Genomic DNA, 24,715 nt, shown 5'->3' with positions numbered 1-24,715 from the left:
TTCTCCACTAATTGATGATGATGTTGCAGAATCGAATGATACTTCACCTGCCACTGACAGTCAGTCCAACAAAACTCCAGTACCTGAATGCTCGCCAAACACGAGTGAAAATGCAACCGATGTTGAGGGGGAGAGTTCTGTTCGTTAGATCTTCGGGAGCACTTTGTTTACCGATGGCATTCCAAATGAATATGTCGCCGGCACCTCATACTCTCACAGCACGGCAACATCTGGATGGAAAAACCCTCTTGTTGATGATATTGAAAACTTGTCAAATCTGCAACACACCAGTGATGTTTCTGATCATTTAATTCCATCAAGCATCCAAAAGATTCATCCGATTGAAAACATCATAGGTCCGACTGAAGCGGGTGTATCTACCAGAAGTCAGACCGGACACATAAACAGTTGTATGTTTTCCTGTTTCATATCTCAAATCAAGCCAAAGAATGTTGAGATGCTCTTCAAGAACCTAGTTGGGTTGATGCCATGCATGAAGAACTGAATCAGTTTGAGAAGTTGAAGGTATAGAGATTGGTCAAATTGCCATAAGGAAAGAAAGCCCTTGATATAAGATGGGTTTTTAGAAACAAGCAAGATGACACCGGGGTTATTGTTCGAAACAAGGCACGACTGGTAGTTCACGGGTTTCGTCAGGTTGAAGGGTTAGACTACACAGAGGTCTATGCTCCAGTAGCTAGACTTGAGGCAATTAGAATTTTTCTGTCCTATGCATCGTATATGGGGTTCACAGTATATCAGATGGATGTTAAAACAACGTTTTTGTATGGTGAGGTCAAAGAGGAAATTTATGTTGATCAACCACTGGGTTTCGTTGATTCTAAGAAACCAAATCATGTCTACAAGTTAGACAAGGCCTTGTATGGGTTACATCAGGCTCCACGAGCATGGTATGCTACACTGACCACGCATCTTCTTGACCACGGCTACAAGCGGGGAACGATTGATCAAACCTTGTTCCGGAAAACTGTCAGAAAAGATTTGATTCTGGTCCAGATTTATGTCGATGACATCATCTTCGGATCCACCAGTGCTGATTTGTGCAAAGAATTTGAGGGTTTCATGAAGAAAAGATTTGAAATGAGCTCGTTGGGTGAAATGACAACGTTTCTGGGTTTACAAGTTCGCCAAAGTCCGACAGGAATTTTGTTGCATCAAGGAAAGTATGTTGAAGATATGCTAGCTAAGTTTGAACTTCAAGATTCCAAGAGTGCTAATACTCCAATGGCAGAAAGACCGATATTGTCATCTGATCCTGATGGGAGTCCTGTAGATCAAACGTACTATCGATCGATGATCGGGTCTCTGATGTATCTCACAGTTAGTCTTCCCGACATCATATTTGCAGTCTGTCAATGTGCTCGTTTCCAGGCAAATCCTAAAATCTCTCATTTAATTGCTGTTAAACGTATTTTTAGATATCTGAAGGGACAACCGAAGTTAGGTCTTTGGTATCCCAAACAATCAGAATTTGATCTTTATGCTTTTGCTGATAGCAATTATGGTGGAGATGACATTGACAGGAAATCCACATCAGCTGGTTGTCAGTTTCTCGGAGATCGCCTAATTTCATGGCAGTGTAAGAAACAACAAACAGTGTCAACTTCGACAGCCGAAGCAGAGTATGTTGCCGCATCCGCTTGCTGCTCTCAGGTTATCTGGATGCAAAACAGTTGCTGGAATACGGTTTAGAATTACTCCTATTTTCTGTGATAATGATGCGGCCATTGCTATTGTGTAAAATCTAGTCCAACATTCTAAAACCAAGCACATCGATATTAAAATTCATTTTATTCGTGACTGTTTCGATCGACAAATGATTCATCTTGAACAAGTCCACACCAATAACAACGTGGCAGACTTATTTACAAAATCGGTCGGAACAGCAAAATTTAATGTGCTTGTGGGTTTCTTAAAATGCTTCGTTTCGAGGATTGAGTCATTTTGGGGATAAATTTGTACATATTTGTTTATTTTTGCACAAATTTAGGGGGAGAAAAATCAAAAATGTCAAAAATAGTGTGTGTGTTGATTCTAATTTTAAAAATCAAAAGGTAAAAAATAGTGTGTGTGCGTTGGTGTTATTATTATATAAAATATATAAAAAAATCTATTTCAAGATTCATTATCGCTTAAAATTATGTCGGTTGCTCAAGTTTGAAGGACATATACTTGTATATGGTTGGTCCGGTGTTCTACTTGTAGTTTCACAGGATAGCCATTTACCTTACGACTGAAAGCACCCGGGGCGATTATGATGTGTTTTATGTTTCGTATTCTTTCACTTAAAATTATGTCGGTTACTCTGAGTTGGAAGGACATGTGTCTTCATGCATGTTTGGTCCGGTTAACCACCTGTAGTTATAATGGATAGCCATTTACCTGAAGGCTTAAAGTGACCGGGGTGACTGAATTCTTAGAAGCCACAAAATATTTTAAAATGAAAATTGATCCAACATTTGGAAAATGATAGATAAATCATTTTTGTGTGCCTAACGGGTGAAGTTATTAAGCTTAAAAGGCTCTAGAACAGTTATTGATATTGTACGGTAGCTTTCCATGATGCGTAAAAGTTGAAGTGATATAAACTAAATTTGCTAAACTTAATGTGGAGAGTAATTTTGAAGACAGGTGCATATCTCCATGTATATCTCTCCGATGATAGGCAGAAAAGCAATTACCCAGTCATACACGAGCCCGTTAGTGTCTTGATCAGCAAAATATTATGCTTTTTTTTGTTCCAAAAAAAAGAGTTATTTATGAGTTATTTATCTATTATTAAATTAATTTTAAAGGGCTTAAAGAGACAAACTAGAACTACATAGATGGGGGCACACAAGTAAGTCCTGTCATGTCTCGAATGAAAGGTTTGTCAGTTTACTGGCACTAAATCAACCGTACAACCTTAAAGCCTAAAAATTTTTGCGTTTATAAAAACTTTTGATCAAACACCAGGGGGTTGGAGTCAAATTGGGGTGATCTGGGGAAAGCCAAATACGCTTTGAGAAGAGATAGGAGGCACCACAGGTCCATGAGTGATGTCCATCTAAGCTTTATGCCTAACTGAACCTTAATCATATCACGGATACAATGAAAATCATGCTAAGTATGTTATGCCTTCTATCAACCTGTCTCTTATGTCATAATAACGCTGAGCATGAATCTTTGTGACAGCCTCTTAAACGATATGATTCCATGTTTGGATCTTTTCATAAAAGGGCAGCAATTTTTTCTAAGAACAGAAATTTGATCCCGACTTTATAATTTAAAGGGAGTAGTCTTTCACTGTTGTGTGGATTTATTTTTTTCTTGTTTTAGTTTTATGCTATCTTATTTATTTTGTTTGCTCTTGTCTAAATTTCTTTTCGAAATTACTCTCCTTGAAACGTTTGTGTAAATTAACCTTTATTAATTTTGGGCTTGGAAAGATTTGGGTTATTTTTGGATCATGACTCTAGTTGGGCTGCCCTTATTTTTTCGGCTTGCTTTGAGCCCATTATAGGTTTTTCGGCCTGCTTGATCTTGGTATAAGTAATGTTTAAAGGGTTTCTTCTTTTTCACTTTTTACAAAAACTCAAACTCTCTAATAATCTTAGCCGAGATCTTCTTTCCTAATCATCTGTGCCAAGATCAAAACCCTCTTCACTAATCACAAGTTAAAGTATCCTTCTTTGACTAGAAGGTACTGGACATGGTCAAATGAAATTTATATGCCACTGAGGCTTATTTTGGTGTGTAACATCCTGTTTTCTGATTTCAGTTAATAAACGAAATTTGAGTTGTTATGAGTCGGGCTAGTGTTGGGTAAATGGATATGGGTTATGGATTTGGGTTATGGAGGAAATAAGGAAAGACCATGGGCTTAAGCCCATGATCAATAATTATATAAACCATTAATTACCCATTTAATCCTTCATTTACACATATCCCTTACACCACCAAAACACACACTTAAGCTCTCTCTCTAGTTTCTCTCTCACTCTAGCCGAAATATAGAAGAAGAAACGGATCCCGACCCAATGTATGATAGTATTTTGTTGTATGAGTTTAAATCCGTTAGTTATGGTCACGAAACGACGAGCCGACACCGTTAAACCGTTAAAGTCACGAGATCTGGGTGGAATCGGGTATAAACCGAACCTATGATGAGCTTAGGGGTCACCGTAGCTCAGATCTGGATCGAACGGGACGAAAAACGGTGAAAAACGAGTTAAAATTCGTTTTTCCGACGTGTTCGCGGTTTTCCGGCAGCTTTCCGTCCGGCGACGCCGGAATAGTGGTACGAGGATAAGGAATGTCAGGGAATGTTCTGACATTCCCTGACATAACCCTAGTTCGCTATGGGGACTTAACGAACTGAAGGTGATTCGTTAGTTGATTCGCATAAGGGGACACAACGAACTAGCTCTAGTTCGCCTATGATTCGTCTCTGATTCGATAAGGGAAAGGGTAAAGAATTACCCTTGATTCGTTATGATTAGTTCGTTAAAAGAAATAACGAATTAGAAGGTCCGATTCACTACTTAGACTGGTTTGCTATATGGACTGATTCGTTAAGGAATCCAGTTCGTTAAGGGTTCAATTCGTTATAGGAACCAGTTCGCTAGGATAATCCAATTCGCTGTGAACCAGTAACGAATTAGAAGTTTAGCAGAATGACAGAATGGTCCCTGAACTTAGAAAAGAATGATTTAATTACAAATAAGCCCTTGAACTTTTAAGTAGCATATTCTATGATTCAAAATGCTAATGGAAATTGTGTTAAGACTGGCAGCTTAACCCCAGTCAGGGGCTCTGCCTCTTGGACCCCGCTAGGGGCTGCCGCCCCTAGAACCCCGCTGCAAGGGGCGCTGCCCCCGGACCCCCATTCGTTGAGGGTAATAATTAAACTAGAAAGACGATACGTATAGTGATAGTTTACTGAAACGTATAATTATTATACAGTTAGTCGTGCACAGCTCAAGAAGGGAATAACCGTAAACGGTGAACGCAACCGCATTGAGGTGAGTTTCTATCCCCACTTCCTTGTTATGTTTTCTGGGCTGTGTGCATACTCGATGTGATAGTTAATACACTTACCTTAAGTGGTAAGTGTATGCCTTGTATGATTTATGTATGATGATTGCTTGACGGTGCGTGAACGATCTTCGGATATTGCATGTACCGTTAGGTGGTAGCTAAAGATGTGATTGCCATGTATGATTTAAGATAAGATGCATGTATGAATATATATGATATATGCATAATGTACGTATGATATGTTAATGGTACGTGAACGCTCTTCAGAGATTGCACGTATTGTCAGGAAAAGTATTTAAGAACAGGTATTGTATGAAGCTATGGAAGAAAGGGTACCGGACCCTAATAATATCCGAGGATGAAGGGTACCGGACCCTACTAATATCCGAGAATGAAGGGTACCGGACCCTACTAATATCCGAGGATGAAGGGTGACCGGACCCTAATAATATCCGAGGATGAAGGGTGACCGGACCCTAATAATATCCGAGGATGGAGGGTACCGGACCCTAATAATATCCGAGGATGAAGGGTGACCGGACCCTAATAATATCCGAGGATGAAGGGTGACCGGACCCTAATAATAATGTCCGAGGTATGTAGGTGAAACGCCCTTTATAATGTATGGTTAGATATGAATGTGTATGGACGAATGATGAGCATGATATGTATGTAATACGTACCTTCGGGCACGTATATTTGTATGAAAAGTAAGTTATGTGATTAACTAGAACTCACTCAGCATAGCTGACTTTTAGTATGCACGCAGACAAATAGGTTGAGGCAGCTCGCGTGACAGAAGACACATGGCATGGAAATTGAAGATACTGGCATCTCGAATAAATGTTGTGATGTTTTAAAGACTATGTTTTGTTTTAATTGACTACGAATGTTTTATAAGACATGATTTGATGGTTATGTAAAATGTTATGGTTGAAGTTTTATTATTCCGCGAAAGTTTTTGTTAACTCTGATATTTAGAACTGCGTTTATGAGTAAATCCAACGTTAAAGTAGGGCTACCGGTAACGGGACCTTACATGGTGTTGCCATAAACTGTTTTCATGGATGGTTTGATGAATTAATCATTGGATTTATGAGTAATTAGGGTTTTGATGGGAATATTAGTTTTGTTTTGAGGTTTTCGGCTTATGTTTTGACAAGTTAATGCAGGTTTAATGGATGATCTTAGGGATCTCGGTGGGTTGAGGATGATTACACGAATTCCAAGGTGGAATCCAAGGGGTTCTCTGTCCCCAGCTGTCAAAGATGTTCTCGGTTGACTTTGGTTGACCGAAAACCCCAAATCCTGATAGAAATCATTGTTCTCGGTCTTGACCGAGAACCTCAGTTCTTTGACATTTGTTGACCGAAAACCATATATTGACCGAGAACTCACCTGTTGACCGAGATCTCTCCATTTGGGCCTAATTCTCACTGATTGGGCCCAGACCTATTCTATGTTGTGAACTTGGGCCGTCAAGTATCTCGTTTTGGTTTTAATAGGAGATTTGGGCCATAAACTGATCTGGGCTCAAAGAAAATTCTAATGAAAAACTGTTGGATACTATCAAATTAATTTACTAATTGTCTAACTTGACTCGTTTGGTGCAGAAATGGCTGACCAGAATACATTAAAAGTCGCTGAGTCGCATAACATGGCTGGATATTTGTATGATCCACCCATGACTCACAAGGAATTCAATTCTATGATTTTCGGACTCAACACATACAGGATATCTCACGCACTACGAGAAAGTCCTATCATTTGCAAGAAGATGATCACGGATTTCTGGAACAATGCCTCAATTAACCCTCACGGACTAGACAGAGTCATTTCCGTAGATTCCAATATACAGAAGAAGTCAGTTAGCATCACTGAGGCGATTGTGAGAGAGGTGTTATTGTTTGGTGATCAACCTGATTATCCAACGGAGTACTCTCCTGCTGATGTCACAGAGGTTCTTACAAGGATGGGTTACGAGGGCACCTTTCCTCCGGCAATCAAGAAACTGTTCCACCCATATTGGAGATTCTTGATTCACAGGTTTTTCACTTGCGTGTCCGGTAGGAAAGGGGGCTCTGATGAGATTAGTCACACTTAGATGTCCGCTATCATTGCTCTGATCATGGATTGGAATTACAATTATTCTAAGTTCGTTTTCAATGAAATGATGAGAAATCTGAAAGGGAAGAAGAAGGAAATGTTTCTTATGTATCCAAGGTTCCTGTAGATGATTTTTGATTCTCACTTTCCAGATCTTGTGAAATCTGTTGATACTATGGATATGAAGTCTTTGGGACCCAGCACCTTTGGGTTGATGAAACAAAACAGGAAGGGGGCTAAGATCGTCTATCGGGGCCTTCATGCTCTGGTGAAATTCGGACGATTTGCTGAGACAAAAGCTGAGCCTGTTTTGGCTCAGGTTGCTGATGAACATGTGTTACCAGCTCAACCGCGTGTTGCTACTTTCGAGATTTCTGATGATGAAGATGATGAAACTGAACACCTTCAGTCAGATACCCCTCCAAGTACTGAAAATTTAAGTACTTTGGAAGCTGTGAAAGCTTTATTATAGTCAATTGCTCTGAACCTTCTCAGTCTGTTGCTGAAATTGATAAAGGAGACATAGCTGAAGATCCAACTGCAGACCTCGGTCCTCGTAAGTGAAGAAAGAAAGATCCGAGGCCTGGAGTGCTGATAAATGAGTTTGAAACAACCACTAAACCAACAACAAATGAAACAACCGTGACACCAACAACAAATGAAACAACCAATCCAGTTCAACATTCCACTCAACCTGAGACACCTGCTCCAGAAACACAGGCTGAACCATATATACCTGCTAATGAGCCATCATTCCATGATTTATTGACTAGTGATTTTGGTGATGATTTTGACTTTGATATAGATATTCCACAATTCAACACTGGCGATCTTCCCTCCAGTTCATCTGGCCAGATACTCAGGGTCAGTCAAGCGCCAGTACGTCAGACAAGGTAGATCAGATTCTGGCTATGCAGGAAGCTTATCTCCAGAACAAGGGTAAAGGTGTGGTTCTTGAAGATGCTCCTGTTGACGTTCATGCATTACAACATCGGGTTTTTGAACTCGAACAAGATTCGGTAGTCAAAGATGTTCGTATTCAGGAATTGGAGGCGGGTAATTATGATAAAGACTCCAAGATCAAAGAACTACAGTCCAACATGGGAGAATTAACTGCACTATATCTTGACATCCAACAAAAGCTCTTTCAAAAGTTTGGAGATGAATTTAAAGGCAGTGATGACGTAGCTTCTAAAGTACCAAATGTGAGTCAAGGTGGTAGTTCTACTGTTCGTCCTGATGAAAACATCGATGACTCGGAATCCCTGCAACAATATTTATATGCTCCCCTTGTCTCCAGGGAAAAATTTGACAGAATTAAGAAGAATCTCCTTGAAAAGGGAAAGAAAAAGGTGCTGGTAATGAAAAACTCCAATCAGAATGTGGAATCGTCAGATCATCCAGACAGGTTTGTTATTGAATTTCAAAAGGGTTTTAATAGTAAATATGGTGATCGATCGGGAGTTTATCGTGGGCCTTTGATGCGGATAAAAACATGTGGTGGGTGAAGAGAAAGTCGGGAGTCACCGAATACTATAAGAAGATGAAAGATTTTGGTTCCTGGACTAAAGTGGATTTAACTGATTTAATCAATTCTCCATTCACCAATCCAACTAATGACTGGGAATTTCTGAGAAGACAAGTTGATCGAGGTTTCCCGAATATGAAGATTGTCGAATCCTTCCTAAAGAAAGCAACGGGGGTTCAAGATCCGAGGACTGGAAAAACTATGGTTGACGTCATGTGGCCTGCAACAAACAAAGCCACTCACATTCCTGTTCCTGACCAGATTCCAGATGGCACCTTGGATAACATGAAATTCTGGATATATGATAGTGTTTCTGCCACTGTCGTTATTAAGCTGGAGAAGGGAAAGGGTCAGTACCGATTTGTTGAACCAAGAGACTTATTAAAGCTGGGAGAAAGAGACATCCACACACTTAGTAATTTTCAGATAGTTGCTGACCTGATTTTCGAAACGGCTGCTAAAGAATTCACAAGTATGGTAGCCACTATTATTCGCTGCAAGTTCTGGGCAGGTGCTTTGAAGGATGCTGATGTTGATTACATGGAGCAAGATTAGAAGACTAAGCTACAAACCAAGGGGGGAATGTTGAGCCTTGTTTTATGGTTTGAGCTTAGTTTGTATATAGTTTGGTTTATTTTGGGCTTGGGCTTGGTATGTATGTAAACCGAGAACACCTTTGTGTTCTCGGTGGGCTTTTGTTGGATTGGGCCGGCCAGTTGGTGATGTCCCTATATATAGATGTTGTCATGTGTAGGGTAAAGGTTGTTCATTCTTAGTTTTGTGATCAAGTATTGTAAGTGCTTAAGCACCCGACGTATTCAATAATATACGTGTGTTTTGAAGCAATTCCGTGTTACTTTTGTTGCTATATCGTGTTCTTGAATCACCAAGTATAGGTATTCCGCACCTATACTTTTATATTGATATCATAATTGTAGTGATCCAGATTCGGGACTTACATATATATATATATATATATATATATATATATATATATAGTTATAAAAAATCTAACCATGTACTTAACATGTAAACATGTATATTACCTGTTTAGACACGAAAATTAATAGGTAAATTCGTGTCTACCTTTTTAGTACACGAAACATGTTAACGCCTTACCTGCTAAAGTCATGTAGGTACGTGTCGTGTATTCGTGTCCCGTGTATAAATTTCCACCTCTAGGATTAGCCAATTAGAGAAGAGCTGGAATTAAGTCGGTTTAATTTCTTAAGTGTGATGCAAGAAGAAATTCTAAAGTGTGATTACTTTGCCTTAACCGAACTCGTGTATACACTCTAAATCAGCTTAAAATAGTCAAAACAAAAAAAAATACACACAATAAAAGGGTAAAATGAAGTGTACTAAATGCACTTTTCTTTCTAATGAGGCAAAACAACACAACTGAGTCTTCAAATCAACATAGTTATGAACACCGAAAGACCTTATAACCATCTATAAGCCAGTGAAATAGAAATAGAAAATAAAACATCTAATCCGCTTTATAAGTTTTTATTTTACGATAAAGTTTGATAACTCTATTCCAACTCCGTTGAAATGAGTTCAATCGGAGTTCATTTGAGCTATTTATCGATAATATACATAAATTAGTTTTAGGCAAGTAGGCAACTTAGGCAAAATAGACTTTTTATTTCATCGTTTCCCTATGTATGTATGAAATGTAATCATGTCTTAAAATTCTTCTCCATTCAATGACCTCCAACTCCAAATCTTTGAACACTTTACCATTACGATACAATTTCTATGGGTAATGCAGTCTCGTAAACCCTTTCCCCTGCCTTCCTAGCCTACATATCCACAATAAAACAACTAACAATCAAATATGCACGTTACATTGCTCATTAATTAAAATTGGAAATGAGTTAGAGCCTATAGGTGAACATTATGACTAATAAAAATGGACAAACCAAATCAGCTAAAAAGTGTTACCTCAGCATCCCAATTTGTACGTATAGTAACGATCAACAACGAGATCACTTGGACCATCAATGCCGTGATAATCCCAAACCATAATCCCTGAATCATCGATATTATAACTCAAGGTTAGTATGTATACTTTTCGCCGTTGGTAAAATGGTGGGGCCATCTATACACACACCATATGACATCTCATCTCATACCGTGTCCCCTATAGAGATCGAAGAGTCGTTTTAAAAATTTAAAAATTAAAAGTTAGACCATGTGGTCCAGATATTGGTTAACTAGCAGTTCCAGCCAATAACTGTCAATGTTTGCCCGCCTGTGGTTAGAACGTCCATATGGATATTATGCAAATGACCTTTTTGATCAATAACTTTTGAAGTTTGACTTTATGGATGGCCGCCTGATTGTGTTAAATCAGATGGGGTGGGGTATCTATACCATGACCCATGATGTTAAAATCCGAAATCAAATTTAATATTAAAAAGAATATGTATATATATATATATATATATATAACCATACCCTTCCTCCAACATGCAATACAAAGGCCAGTAAAACGGCTAAAGGTATGCCTATAAGGTAGTATGAGCCAAGGTTAATGTATGCACCAATCTTCTGGGAACCACATCCTCGTACAAAACCTGAAAGAACAGTCATGATACCGTCCATGAAGTTTGATGTTGCAAGAATTGGTGTCATGACGGCTACATATTCCACAACTTCAGCTTCATTGCTAAACGTGTATCCCCAAATATTACGAATCAACATTAAAACTGATCCTGTCAAAATTCCTAAAATAACGACCACAACTAGCACAACCATGACAGATAACCGCGCGGTGCGTGGATGTCCAGCTCCCAACTCGTTTGAGACCCGTGTGCTGCGAAAATCATTACAGAATACTTAAAATTTTAACACATGATCTAAAAATTGGCTCAGTGACAAATGTTGTTTAAAAGAGTAATCATGTACAACATACACGACAGCACCACTTAGTCCAAAAGGGATCATCCACATAAATGCTGTAGTATTAAGGCTGGTGAAGCATAGGATTAGACATGTTATTGTACAATATATAAGGTTTGAAAGAAACCTTCCTGTTATATAAGCATAAACTAGTATATATGTTATATGGTCAAGTTATTCTATAAAGGGTAACAAAAATGAGAAGTGTGAGAAGCCATAAATAATTGACATGTGTCAAGTGGGACCAAAAGAAAAAGGGTATAGAGGTAATTGTACACATTTTCTCTCTCCACATGCAAGGCACATGTTAATACCCCCAACATTTTAGAGCGTTTATAACTTTTTCGTATGACATTTTTTTTAAAAAAATATCATCATAATAACAAGCGTTTTTTTATCTTTAATATGAGTATGATTTTTGTTATATAAAATTTAAAACAAAAATCACGTCATTGTGTCTTTTCGCACACCATTGTGTCTTTTCGCTTATCATTGTGTCTTTTTTCGTCATTGAGTCTTTTCGCACATCATTGTGTCTTTTCGCACACCATTGTATATTTTTTCGTCATTATGTCTTTTTGCTTATCATTGTGTCTTTTTTCGCACACCATTGTGTCTTTTCGCACACCATTGCGTCTTTTTTCGTCATTGTGTCTTTTCTCACACCATTGTGTCTTTTCGCTTATCATTGTGTCTTTTTTCGTCATTGTGTCTTTTCGCACACCATTGTATCTTTTCGCTTATCATTGTGTCTTTTTTCGTCATTATGTCTTTTCGCACACCATTGTGTCTTTTCGCTTATCATTGTGTCTTTTTCGTCATTGTGTCTTTTTTCGCACACAATTGTGTCTTTTATCGTAATTGTGTCTTTTCGCACACCATTGTGTCTTTTCGCTTATTATTGTGTCTTTTTTCGTCATTGTGTCTTTCGCACACCATTGTGTCTTTTCGCTTATCATTGTGTCTTTTTTTGTCATTGTGTCTTTTCGCACACCATTGTGTCTTTTTATCTAATACATAAAACACAATGCTTAATACATGTTGCACATTAACTTGAAACGTAAAACACAATGGTGAATACGTATAACACAATGACCTAAAACGTAAGACACAATGGTGAATACGTATAACACAATGACCTAAAACGTAAGACACAATGGTGAATACGTATAACACAATGACTTGAAACGTAAAACACAATGGAAACAACATATTACACAATGACACAATGAACAACAAAAAAACACAATTAAGAAAACCCATTAATTTTTTTAAAATTTTTATATAGCAATATGATACTCATATTAAAGATAAAAAAATGCTTATTATTATGGTGATTTTTTTTAAAAAAATAATGTCGTATGAAAAAGTTATGGTCATTTTTATATGATGGGGGAATTGACATGTGCCTTGCATGTGGAGAGAGAAAGTCAACAAAGATGGGTTATTATCTTCATGACATTTTCATCAATTTTTATATATTAAATTAATCTCAACCATTCAAATCTAAGATCAATGAACTTGATTCTTTCTCACCCTTCTCATTTTTGTTGTCCTTTGTATTTTAGCTTTACCCATATGTTATAATCCATTTAATTTATAACAATAGTTATAAGTTAATGTTATATATGATTAGATAGTCAATTTACCATATGGAAAGCACCGATGTTTCCAACTTAGGATTTGGAAGAAGGCCAGAAAGCAGAACAATCATCTCAAATGACCACATCTCCAAACTGCATAAATAAATTTTAATCACTTGGAATTTAGGAGACATTTCGGTTTACCTTTGTAGATAAGCAGGTTACACGAGTCGCATTCAAGTTACACGATATAACGAAAATAACTATATATATAGCTTGTTCATGCAGCAATATTGTGGTCAAAAGGATAAGTATCTTAAATGTATACTCTTTGGTTTAGTTTAATATAATGGAAGATAAGATTTTTTTTCTTAAACCTTTTAGTTTAACTTGAGATTTAAATAAACTGGAGGGAGGACATGAATCTTAATATAACTAGCTAATTAATCACTAGATAGATTTTTTTTTTTTTTTTTTTTTTTTTTTGCTAATTAAACTCTTTTATGTACTTTTATTCTCATTCGCTATTTTCTTTGACCCTATCCAGTTTTAGACCCAACCAAAACTTTGCCCCCTATTTGATCTAATCCAATTTTTACCTAGCTCGGCCAGTTGCCAGGTGTAAAAAGCTCGTCGATTGGTCACTATTGACACCTCGATCAACTAATCTAGCGAGAACATTTTATCTTGACTAAATACAATCAGTCCCCATTAACTCAAAATATTTTTGCAACCCTATACTGAAATGCATAAGTTTAAACTTGGGTACGCATGGAAAGGGAAATCTTACCATACCATAACAGCTGAAGGTATTGCTAGCTTAATAAAAGCAAGAATATCATGAAAAGCTTCTCTAGAGAATCCTGTCCATGTTTTCTTACAAGCGGATGAAAACTTGACATATAGTGCCAACAAAATCACATTATTCCAATATGATATCGAATTCGCCAGCGCGGCCCCTTTGCTTCCAAGCTCAAGCTTAAACACCAAAATCCAACACACAAGTACATGAATCAAAGTGGCGGTCCCGGAACTCAGCATCATCACAAACACAATGTTTTGTGTTTGCAAGAATCTAACAAGACATTGAAGAAGACCATAGGCAAAAAGACTAGGGAGCATGAAGCGAGCGTAGACCCCAGCCTCTTCGGCTATGTCAGGGGCTTGACCCACGAATTTAAGGATCGAAGCGGTGTTCAACCAGATGACTGCTAGAGGAATACTAACAACCATAAGAATAACCATTGCTCTTTGCATATATATGCCTAACATATGATACTGTTTTGCTCCATATGATTGTCCACATAGTGTATCTAAAGCACTTGCCATGCCCATCTGATAGAATTAACAAATAATAATACAGTTTAATGATGATAAAGTTTAAAAACTTTGTTTATGTAATTAGCATGAGTTAGTTAAGTGCATACAAATAAACTGAAAGCAGTGACTGTAGCAAAAGAGGTAGCCATGGAAGCACCAGAGAGAGATAACTCTCCAAGATGACCAACAAACATAATTGAAACAAGTTGCAAGGAGTATTGAAGAAGTGCAACACATATGAGAGGTCCTGCAAGCCATAACTGTTTCTTTACTTCCTTAAACACACCACCATCATCACCATCTTGTGTTAGTAGAGGTATCTTTATATTATGATCCATGACGTCGATCTATCGGTTAGTTTCAATAGCCAAGAAATTAAGGGAGGATTTTGATTGAACAAGATAAGAGCTTGACTCAATTGTTTTCTGCTTACAAAACCAAACTTACTCTACTTATAACATGGGAAGCAACTGTGTTTTTATAAGTTTAAAAAGAATATTAAAGTGCAAACAAAAATGCTGATAGAAATCGTGGGGGTGTTGTCGTCCCGTAAATGGAAAGATATCCGCTCATGGGTCCTATTTCCATTTATCTCTTTACCTCCTGTTACTCAAGTAATGTGAATCTCAAGAAAGTCATGTACATTGAACGTTTGATTTCAACGATGGTAAAAAATGAGAAAAATAAAATAAGGGAGTGAAGGAAAATGTATGGTTGAAAAAACAGGTGTTTATCGTGTTAAACCGGTTAGAGACAACGAGTTTAGCATAAGTATTTGAAGAAACACTAGTCGACCCCGGGCAGATTACGGATAACCTGGGGGTTAAATAGATGTTTCCCACGAGGGGTTAGGTCCGGCAAAGATGGTTCTTCTGAACCTGCAAAACAGACACCGTGAGCTCGTCACTGAGAAAGGGGGGGTTCCTCCTTGTGACCACCCTCCGGAGTGAGAATCAGACTAGATTGCTCTTGAATATAAGTGTATATTAAGAGATTGCTAGAGCAGATATCAGGTATAAGATATAAGATACAAGATGAGATCAGATGATCATACCATTTGGGGTATTTATAGCCGAAGGTAGGTTTCCAAGAAGGTATAGCCGGCTGAATAGTATTCATGTTCTACCAACTGTGGCCTACGCACGTGCCATGCTGGTAGTTGGTGGGTAGGCAGCGGCTGACAGTGACCGGGCCTGCTGTGTACTATTCCTTTTCCACCAACTGCCGGCTATGCACGTGGTATGACAGGAGTTGGTGAGTAGGCAGCGGCTAATAGCGACATACAGTACAAGAGCATGCTGCTCGCCATACTGTTGTCAATGAGCTGTCGTATCTCTGGTCAGATCTTTTGCCCATACCTCGTCAGGTACAGTACAAAAGATCCTCCAGTATCGTACGGACTGGCTTATTTGGGCGGGAGTATTCCCCCTCCCGCCTTTGTGCGGGATTGTTCCCGGCTTTGCTCATTCCTTCAGGTGACTACTGAATCATTGAGAGCTAAGTGCCTTGTGCGTGTAGCCTTGCTGCGCGGGTGGCCTTCCCTGATGGCTTGTATCCGCAGCTGCGGGAACAGGCGGAGTACTTCACCATTGGAGGCATTTCCTGCTGGAACAGCTTGCGTACTGCGCGTAAGGACGTCACGTCTCTGAGCATGGTGGGTCCTGCGGATCCAGTTGGTTTCTGCGCAGACGTCTCTCTTCAAGGTGAGTCCTGCGGGTCCAACTGGGCTTTGCTGGGACCTACCTCTTCAAGTCCCCCCAGTCCAATGTTCTTCTCATGAATGTTTAATAAAGTGAGGTGAACTTTTGGACTTAAGCAAAGGGTTTTGAAAAGGGTTTAGTTTTTAAGGTTTTCCATGGGGATTCTTCCTGCGGAAGTCCTAATGTCACTTGCAGAAATTCCTGACTTTCCTGCTTGATCTTTGGGTATGATGCGGGTAGGTCTGTAACCTCTTCGCAAGTCAGGAGCGTTGAGTCCCACTTGTGTAGATTCTCCATGAGGTTTTGGTAGTTTTGAACATAGTGATCAATTATGTTATAACCACCAATTCCATCTTGGAGCTTCAAAAAATGTAGTTCTCGACGGTCCCGCTATGCGGGGATGTTATTTCCGTTTCCTCAAGCATTGCCCAGAAGATCCTTCTTGGTTTCAATTCCCTGCGGAGCGCTAGGTATGTGAAGGGTTTTGCCTTGACACTGTACCCGCACTCGTCTTACGGTTACTTTACTTCCAAGGTATTCCTGGCGTCAATTCCCTGCGGGTGCTCAGTATGTGAAGGGTTTTGCCTTGATACTGTACCCGCACCCGTCTTATGGTTACTTGGTTGCCGAGGTATTATTGGCTTCAATTCCCTGCAGGTGCTAAGTATGTGAAGGGTTTTGCCTTAACACTGTACTCGCACCTGTCTTATAGTTACTTGGTTGCCAAGGTAAGGGGTATATTCGCGCTAACTTTTGAATCTTTTTGAAATTTTGAAATTCGAAGAGTTGGTGAAAGGATAAGAACAGTCCAAACTTCTGAAACGTCGTGCGACGGTTTCTTCTGCCTGTGTCAGGACGTGCAGGAAGTTATGGTGACGTGACAGTACATGGTCATTCCAGACGCTTTTTTAGGCGCGTGGGCGCGATTTTTCGGGCGCGTGGCCGAGAAATTAATGGTGCGTCCTTTCAACAGCTGTTGCCAGCTTGCTTTTTGCCACGTGTCATAGTTTCATTGCACCTGCGATTTCTCTCTCTTCCGCATTAAATTCATCGCATTAATTGCGATGAGTATATAAAGGGGGAGAGGGTCCTTTGTAATTCACACCTTCACTTTTCTCTTCATCTTCAAGACGATTTCCGGCGAATACTCACCTTTTCAGTCGAGCATTCTCTTGAAATCGTTTTCTCATACTTGCAAGATGTCTTCTCACGATCTTGAGGCTACAGCCGAGGAGGCTGTGGTGTACGCCGAGAACCCGTCGTCCACTTCTGATAGGGACGACAAGAGCACTGCTGGCGAGTGCCAGTGCGCTCTTCCTGCCGAGCTTTATCGGTACGTGGTCCGGAAGTTCATGCTCGAGCCGTTCGAGCCTGAGTTTCCGGAGCCACACCAGACGGTGTATGATGCCCCGAAGGGCAAGATAGGGGTGTACGCTGCATTCTTCGTTTATGGGAATCTCAGGTTCCCATTGACGAAGTTTGTATACCGTGTCTTGGAGAGGCACGGTGTGCACCTGACGGAGGTACACCCGATGGCGATCGCCAAGATCCGCCACTTCGAGTGGGTGTGCCTCGTTCTGGGTGTGGAGCCCCACGTTGATCGGTTGATGACCTTCTATTCTTGGAGGTGCATCCAGGGGTTGTACACCTTGGTCAACCGGATCAAGGGGCTGAAGATCTGCGCAACCGAGCGCAGTCTTCGGTCGTGGAAGAGGGAGTTTTTTATATCTCCGCTCGCGTCATCCCGATAGCGATGACGTTCAAGAATGGGATAGCGCTCCCCGCCCTTCACGCCCCAAACTACCAGGAGGCGGAATGGTTCGCCAAGATCTCCCGGATCCAGACTCCGGTGTACCGCTTTGCGGAGTCTGGGATGGTGATGCTTGGTATGAGCCGGGTGTGGAAGGAGGCGTCACAGGTTCCCATCCTCCTCGAATACGGTTTGAACTCTGTCCCTTACGGTATGCTCTGTCTTCCTTGTTTATATAGGTTTGTCTTCTAAATGTTTTTCTTTTATTTCAGAGGGGAACGACTTGCAGTCGTTCCTGTATCCGTGGGAGGCTGATAGTCCCGCTCGGATGGGTACTCGTGCTCTAGATGAGAACGAGTTGCCCATCCTTGAACAGACGGCGGATCGGTTCGTGGAGGTCTACCCGCCAGGCCACGAGATCCTGAGCGCCAGGCGGCCAGGTAAGGCGTTATTCAACCCTCGAACCCTCAATGTTGAAACCTCTGCTGGAATTCCTCTAATCTTGTGCTCTGATGAGGAATCCGCAGATGGTCCTCCGTTGGTGCGGAAGAAGAAGGCTGCCGGCGGGAAGGGGAAGGCGAAGGTAGCCTCCACTGCCGATCCGGTGCCTCGGTCTGATTCAGAGACCGAGAGCGAGGAGGTGGCGGGGAACCCTGGTGGTGATAAGACCACTGCTCCGGAGGCTGCGACGACTGTCACCTCCGGAGAGCCCAGGATGACGACGGTGAGCGGCGCAAAGAGGCCGGCTCCATCGGGTTCGTCCCCGCCTGTCCGCACTTTTAGGCTCAAGAAAACCCGCAAGTACAAACTTCCTTTATTTTTAACTTCATAGCTTTCCATCATTAATACTTATCTTCCTTGTGCAGGCGTGGATGCTACCGCATTCCAGGGTGGAGCGGGGAGGAGTACCTCCGGACCCGTGACGGTAGGCTTGGTCAGCCTACCTGAGGCGACGACTCAGGCGGCTGCGCCTGTTTCAGTTGGTTCAGTTGCTCACCCAGTTGAGCCAACTGTTCCAACTGTGATATCACCGCCGGCTGTCAGTGCCATATTTACCGCATCTTTCACAGAGACGGCGGTTACTTTTTCTGCGGATTCCGCAGCGGCGACCACGGTTGTGAGTTCACCTACGGTGAGTTCACCTCCGTTGGTTTCTACTACCGCGGCGGCCTTCACCATGCCTCCTCCGTCATCGGCAACGACGGCCGATCCTTCAGGTATGCATGGGGCTTCTCGCCAACCTCTGCCTCCTTCCCATCTACCTGATCTCTTGGACGGATTTCCCTTGGGTTCAGGTGATGGGTTTGGCGGCTATCGGCCTGTTGTTGACCCTACAGGTGCGTAGGGTTCTTTTGGCCTTTTTTTTTTTTATATATATCATCTTTTCCTAACTGCTTTTTGTTTTTTGCTGTGTCGGATTCCAATGAAGTGTATGTTCCACGATGGAACATCCGCCGAGGAACAACCCTTCGCACACCTGTGGAGTGCGTGGACTGGGCTCGTCACGCAGCTCCCAGTGGTGCGTTGGGGGAAGCCATGGCTAGCTACCAGGAGGGTAGGCTAACCAATGAGCTTCGGGTTCTCCTGGCCCGGATGCAGCCGCGCGTCGAGCTGCTTTGTCGTGAAAACGACAAGTTAAAAGCAGCTCGTATCCAAGAAGTAGCTCAGGCGCGGGCTGTCCAGGAGGAGAATAGTAGGCTCTCCGCCGCTGCTGCGGAGAAGGAGAAGGCGTTTAAGGCCCTTGAAGTTGAAGTTCAGGCCCGGCTCGAGGCCCGTTCCAAGGCTGCCCAAGCTGTTAACGAACAGCTTCGGCTGGCTAAGGAAACTGCACGGAACGCAACCGAGAGGGCCACCAAGGCTGAAGCTGTTGCTGAGCCTCTACGCGTGGAGAATGAGGAGCTTAAAGCCAAATTAAAGGCTCTCCAGCAGGCTCATGATGCCTTGGCGATGGAAGACGCCAAAAAGCTCCAAGAGATCTTGGACCAGAGGGGGGTGCTTGACCACACAGAGCGGAAGCTAAAGGGCGTCGAAGAGGCTGCGGCTAAAGAAGTGTTGCTTTCCAACCTTAACAAAAGTGAAGCCGAACGCGCCCGTAACGAAGCTCAAGCTGCCCTCCAGGAGGCTCTGGTTGCCAAGGAATGGCTTCTTCGAGAAGCGTTGTCTCAGGTATGTTTAATTTCATTATGTCTTTACGCTTTTCTTTATAAACAGAAAAGGTTTTGATACTTGTTTTTTCTTGTAGGTTGTGCATCGGGTCTTCGCGGATACGTCTTACGACGATGCTATGAGCGCAGCCCTCAACGCTTCTCACGAGGATGGGGAAAAGGCCGGCTTCCTGCTTGGTCTAGGGTTTGTTGAGAAAGGCATCCCGCCTTCTAACTTCCCTTTATATGACGTTGATACTGAAGCTGTATACGACCAAGCAGTGAATCAGTATGCCGCCTTCCTGCATCCAGTGGTGGAGAAGGTGAACGAAGCTGCTGTTGCTGATGATGGGCTAGCTATCCTTAAAGCTTTCCTTGAACCGTCACGTTCTACTGATGGTGCGGGTCCAAGTGGAAGTGGCCCTGAAGCCTGATCCTGAAGATCCCTTCCCACTGTTAGGATAGGTTTAGCTTGTATAGATTTATATTCTTGTAGGCGGGTAGTTACCCGGCCACTCTTGTAATGAATTATTATGAAATATAAATCTTTGTGCGAGTAAGACCGCTTCTTTCACTGGATGACTTGCTTTATAAACGTTATGACTTGCTCATGCATACTTCAGTTTAAATTAGTAATTTTCCAAGTGTTTAGAATAAGTTAACCTTTGAACGTGGTTGATAATAGGTTGAAGTTTTGCTTCCTCCTTCGTGATTGTGCGGGTAGGACCGTCACTTACACTTGGTAGGATGGCTAAACTTTACCTATATCTGACCTGCGTGGAGGTTTTCCTCATCTTTTTGTTAGAAATTTTCTAAGTGTTTAGAATAAGTAACCTTTGAACGTGGTAGATAATAGGTTGAAGTTTTGCTTCCTCCTTCGTGATTGTGCGGGTAGGACCGTCACTTGCACTTGGTAGGATGGCTAAACTTTACCTATATCTGACCTGCGTGGAGGTTTTCCTCATCCTTCTGTTAGAAATTCTTAAGTTTTTTGAATAAGTTAACCATTCGACGCGCGGTTGTCAATAGGTTCGGTTTCCTCTACCATGATTTGTGCGGTTAGGACCGGCACTTTCATTTAGTGGGATGACCAACGTTTACCTATGACTGACCTGCGTGAAGGTTTGCCGTTTTTTGGGTTTATGCGGGTTTTGCCGCCTTCCCCACGCAACGACTTTTCACGTAATTATGCGGTGAATACCGGCATCAGTGTTGAATAAACCGTTCAACGCGTGGTTGTTTATAGGTTAGTGTTCAGTTTCCTCTATCATGATTCGTGCGGGTAGACCGGCACTTTCATTTAGTGGGATTGATCTTTACCTTTAACTGACATGCGTGAAGGTTTGTTGTTTTTTGGGTTTATGCGGGTTTTGCCACCTTCCCCACGCAACGACTTTCACACTTATGTATGCGGTGAATACCGGCATATCCGTGTGGAAAGTTCATAAAGTATAAATGTAAAATCATCAGCGTCAATGTGATAAGGAGAATCATTTCCATTAGAAGTGGCTCTGGGCCTTTACAAATTTGAAATTGATCTACATGCAAACTGTGTAATTGAGCTCCCTTCCATGTTGTTGGGATGGGAGTACCATCGAGCCGATATGCACCTGGGTCGGGATCTCGTTGTTTATGCAGTATGTAGTCTCCAACATTGAAGCTACAATTTTATTCGTGTTTTCCCCAACTGGGGTTCTACACGCATCAGCCTGCTCAGCGTTCATTCCGCCACGAGGTGCGCGAGCGTCCCATCTTTGACAAATGCTTCGACCATGTCCTTTACGTCTGTGCATTCTTCAGTGTTGTGGCCTTTTGTCCTGTGAAAATCACAGTATTTGCTCCGATCAGCATTGTGACGATGTCGGATTATTGGAGCCTTTGGCCATGGGAGCTCCTCGGTGGCGAATATCTCTGTGACGCTTTTGGTGAGTGGCGTCCATCTGGAATTCTGGTTTGACTGTACGTTATCCCTTCCGCCCAACCGATGTTGCAAGCCGGATGAGGTGTCAAAGTTTACCCTTGACTGCCAAATGCCTAGCTTCCGCTTTTTGTTTAGTCGGGCGGTAAGGACATTGTCTTCTCTTGTTTTCTGGGTGTAGAGGTTTGTGCTCTGGGGGAGATCTCTACCCTGTTGCTTCTCCGTTTCCGCAAAGCGTTTAGCTGCGGTCATGATGGCATCCCATGTGGATGGCATGCCATCTTTACCCGTTAAGGTGCGGATAAGCTCTGGGTCGTTCGCAGCCCTGGATAAAAGCAGCGCGAACAAGATCTTCGCTAATATTACCCAGACTTAGCTTCTTTGAGTTGAAGCGAGTGATGAAGTCTGGCAAAGATTCATCTTTTTCTCGAATGCAATTGAGGATTGTCCATTGCTCCTCGGTATACTTTCTTTGCTGGCTGAAGTGTTGGCTGAACTTTTGCTGGAAGTCTGCCCAATCGTAGATGTGGTGGACCGGTAGACGGTCGAACCACGCTCTGGTTGCCCCAACAAGCGTCATTTGGAACATGTAACACCACGTGGGTTCCGTCCAATTGCTGACGGTTGCCCCCGCTATGAATCTGTTCAAATGATCGTCTGGGTCAGATATACCATCATATGTGCCTATGTTGGACATTTGTTTGGCACTTTTTGGGGCAATTGCTTCCGCAATGTCCCTTGCAAATTTGGACGTTCCCGCATTTGCAACAGTTGGTCTAAATGTTTTGGAGAAGTCACGTGGGTTTCCACCCGCGTTTTTTGGTTTGAAGGTTTCTTCAAAACGCCTTCTCGGTTGGGAGTCTGTTTCCTTACGCTTCCCTTTCGCCCGATGACGAGGGTTTGCGTCACTATCGGATTCCTCCGAATCTTCGTCCAAGTATTCTTCGAATTCCTCAGGCTGTTGGTATGAACGTAAGCGTTCATCCAACTTAGCTTGGAATTCTTTTTGACGTGCTTCCGCCCATGCTTTAACTTCATCGAGTGTTTGGCGGGGGAGCCTCGTTCGTTGTCTCTCTAACTGGGTATCGGTGAATCCCAGTGAGCGATTATTTACTGCACTTGCCCCAGCTTGGGTAACTGGGGTAGTGTTCGTAAAATTTACTGCACTTGCCCCGGCTTGGGTAACCGGGGTAGTGTTTGTAAAAACTGTGTAGCCGGTATCCTCCCCAGTAGCTGGGGTTGTGGTTACCGGAATTTCTTTAACCATCTTCCCAGAAGTTCGAAAAAACTGAAAAGAAATGAAGTTCTAGCTTTTATGCACGGATGGCGCCAATGAAGAAACACTAGTCGACCCCGGGCAGATTACGGATAACCTGGGGGTTAAATAGATGTTTCCCACGAGGGGTTAGGTCCGGCAAAGATGGTTCTTCTGAACCTGCAAAACAGACACCGTGAGCTCGTCACTGAGAAAGGGGGGGTTCCTCCTTGTGACCACCCTCCGGCGTGAGAATCAGACTAGATTGCTCTTGAATATAAGTGTATATTAAGAGATTGCTAGAGCAGATATCAGGTATAAGATATAAGATACAAGATGAGATCAGATGATCATACCATTTGGGGTATTTATAGCCGAATGTAGGTTTCCAAGAAGGTATAGCCGGCTGAATAGTATTCCTGTTCTACCAACTGTGGCCTACGCACGTGCCATGCTGGTAGTTGGTGGGTAGGCAGCGGCTGACAGTGACCGGGCCTGCTGTGTACTATTCCTTTTCCACCAACTGCCGGCTATGCACGTGGTATGACAGGAGTTGGTGAGTAGGCAGCGGCTAATAGCGACATACAGTACAAGAGCATGCTGCTCGCCATACTGTTGTCAATGAGCTATCGTATCTCTGGTCAGATCTTTTGCCCATACCTCGTCAGGTACAGTACAAAAGATCCTCCAGTATCGTACGGACTGGCTTATTTGGGCGGGAGTATTCCCCCTCCCGCCTTTGTGCGGGATTGTTCCCGGCTTTGCTCATTCCTTCAGGTGACTACTGAATCATTGAGAGCTAAGTGCCTTGTGCGTGTAGCCTTGCTGCGCGGGTGGCCTTCCCTGATGGCTTATATCCGCAGCTGCGGGAACAGGCGGAGTACTTCACCATTGGGAGGCATTTCCTGCGGGAACAGCTTGTGTACTGCGCGTAAGGACGTCACGTCTCTGAGCATGGTGGGTCCTGCGGATCCAGTTGGTTTCTGCGCAGACGTCTCTCTTCAAGGTGAGTCTTGCGGGTCCAACTGGGCTTTGATGGGACCTACCTCTTCAGTATTAATTATGAATATGACTTGTTTAATTACTTTATATCTTATATCTATATGTTTTTATGTAACAATTAATAAAAAATATAGTATATTTTTTAGTTAACAGGTTTAATTGTGTCGATCTTAAAACAACTTTTGAGTGGTTGTTTGATCAACGTTTATTTTGTTAGAAATTAGAATCTATTAAAATAAAACTAAAATAATATATTGTAAAAAACTAAATAAGAACGTTCATATTTATATTTTCTCAGCTCGTTTTTTTAGTTATTATATAAGTTTTTTTCTCGTTTCCTTTTTTTGTTCGGAAATCTTTATTAGTATAATTTATTTTGTGCTTCTCGTTATTCACCTATTATATTGTGTTTATGATTTCTTTAATGTATCTATGTATAATATACTAGTTGTGTGCCCGCAC

At 41.9% G+C, this 24,715-nt stretch overlaps 1 protein-coding gene across 1 annotated transcript; it reads right to left on the bottom strand.

Moving 5' to 3' along the window:
* Positions 1 to 10,299: 10,299 nt before the first annotated feature.
* On the bottom strand, positions 10,300 to 14,821 carry LOC143613767 (protein DETOXIFICATION 16-like). The gene is made up of 7 exons (XM_077087388.1): positions 14,592 to 14,821; positions 13,955 to 14,499; positions 13,231 to 13,317; positions 11,595 to 11,651; positions 11,138 to 11,495; positions 10,622 to 10,708; positions 10,300 to 10,479 (listed from the first exon to the last, which is right to left on the bottom strand). Exons 1-7 carry the CDS (start codon positions 14,676 to 14,678, stop codon positions 10,420 to 10,422), a joined length of 1,281 nt encoding a protein of 426 aa, XP_076943503.1. The 5' UTR covers positions 14,679 to 14,821; the 3' UTR covers positions 10,300 to 10,419.
* Positions 14,822 to 24,715: the final 9,894 nt, after the last annotated feature.

The sequence above is a fragment of the Bidens hawaiensis genome, unplaced genomic scaffold (genome assembly GCF_021521415.1).
Source record: "Bidens hawaiensis isolate Kalapana, Puna unplaced genomic scaffold, B.hawaiensis_p1.1 tig00038131_1, whole genome shotgun sequence".
NCBI classification, from domain to species: Eukaryota; Viridiplantae; Streptophyta; class Magnoliopsida; order Asterales; family Asteraceae; genus Bidens; species Bidens hawaiensis.
The sequence above is the reverse complement of the archived record's forward strand: the minus strand, read 5'-3'. Positions and strand labels throughout refer to the sequence as shown.

Bases quoted from the DNA above. Each gene is read 5' to 3' on its own strand.
- LOC143613767 (XM_077087388.1), bottom strand. From the start codon at position 14,678: ATGTTTGTTGGTCATCTTGGAGAGTTATCTCTCTCTGGTGCTTCCATG. The intron at 14,500-14,591 runs GTATGCACTTAA...TAATTCTATCAG, and splicing joins TCACTGCTTTCAGTTTATTT to ATGGGCATGGCAAGTGCTTT. The intron at 10,709-11,137 runs GTATGGTTATAT...TCGATGATTCAG, and splicing joins TATTGCATGTTGGAGGAAGG to GGATTATGGTTTGGGATTAT.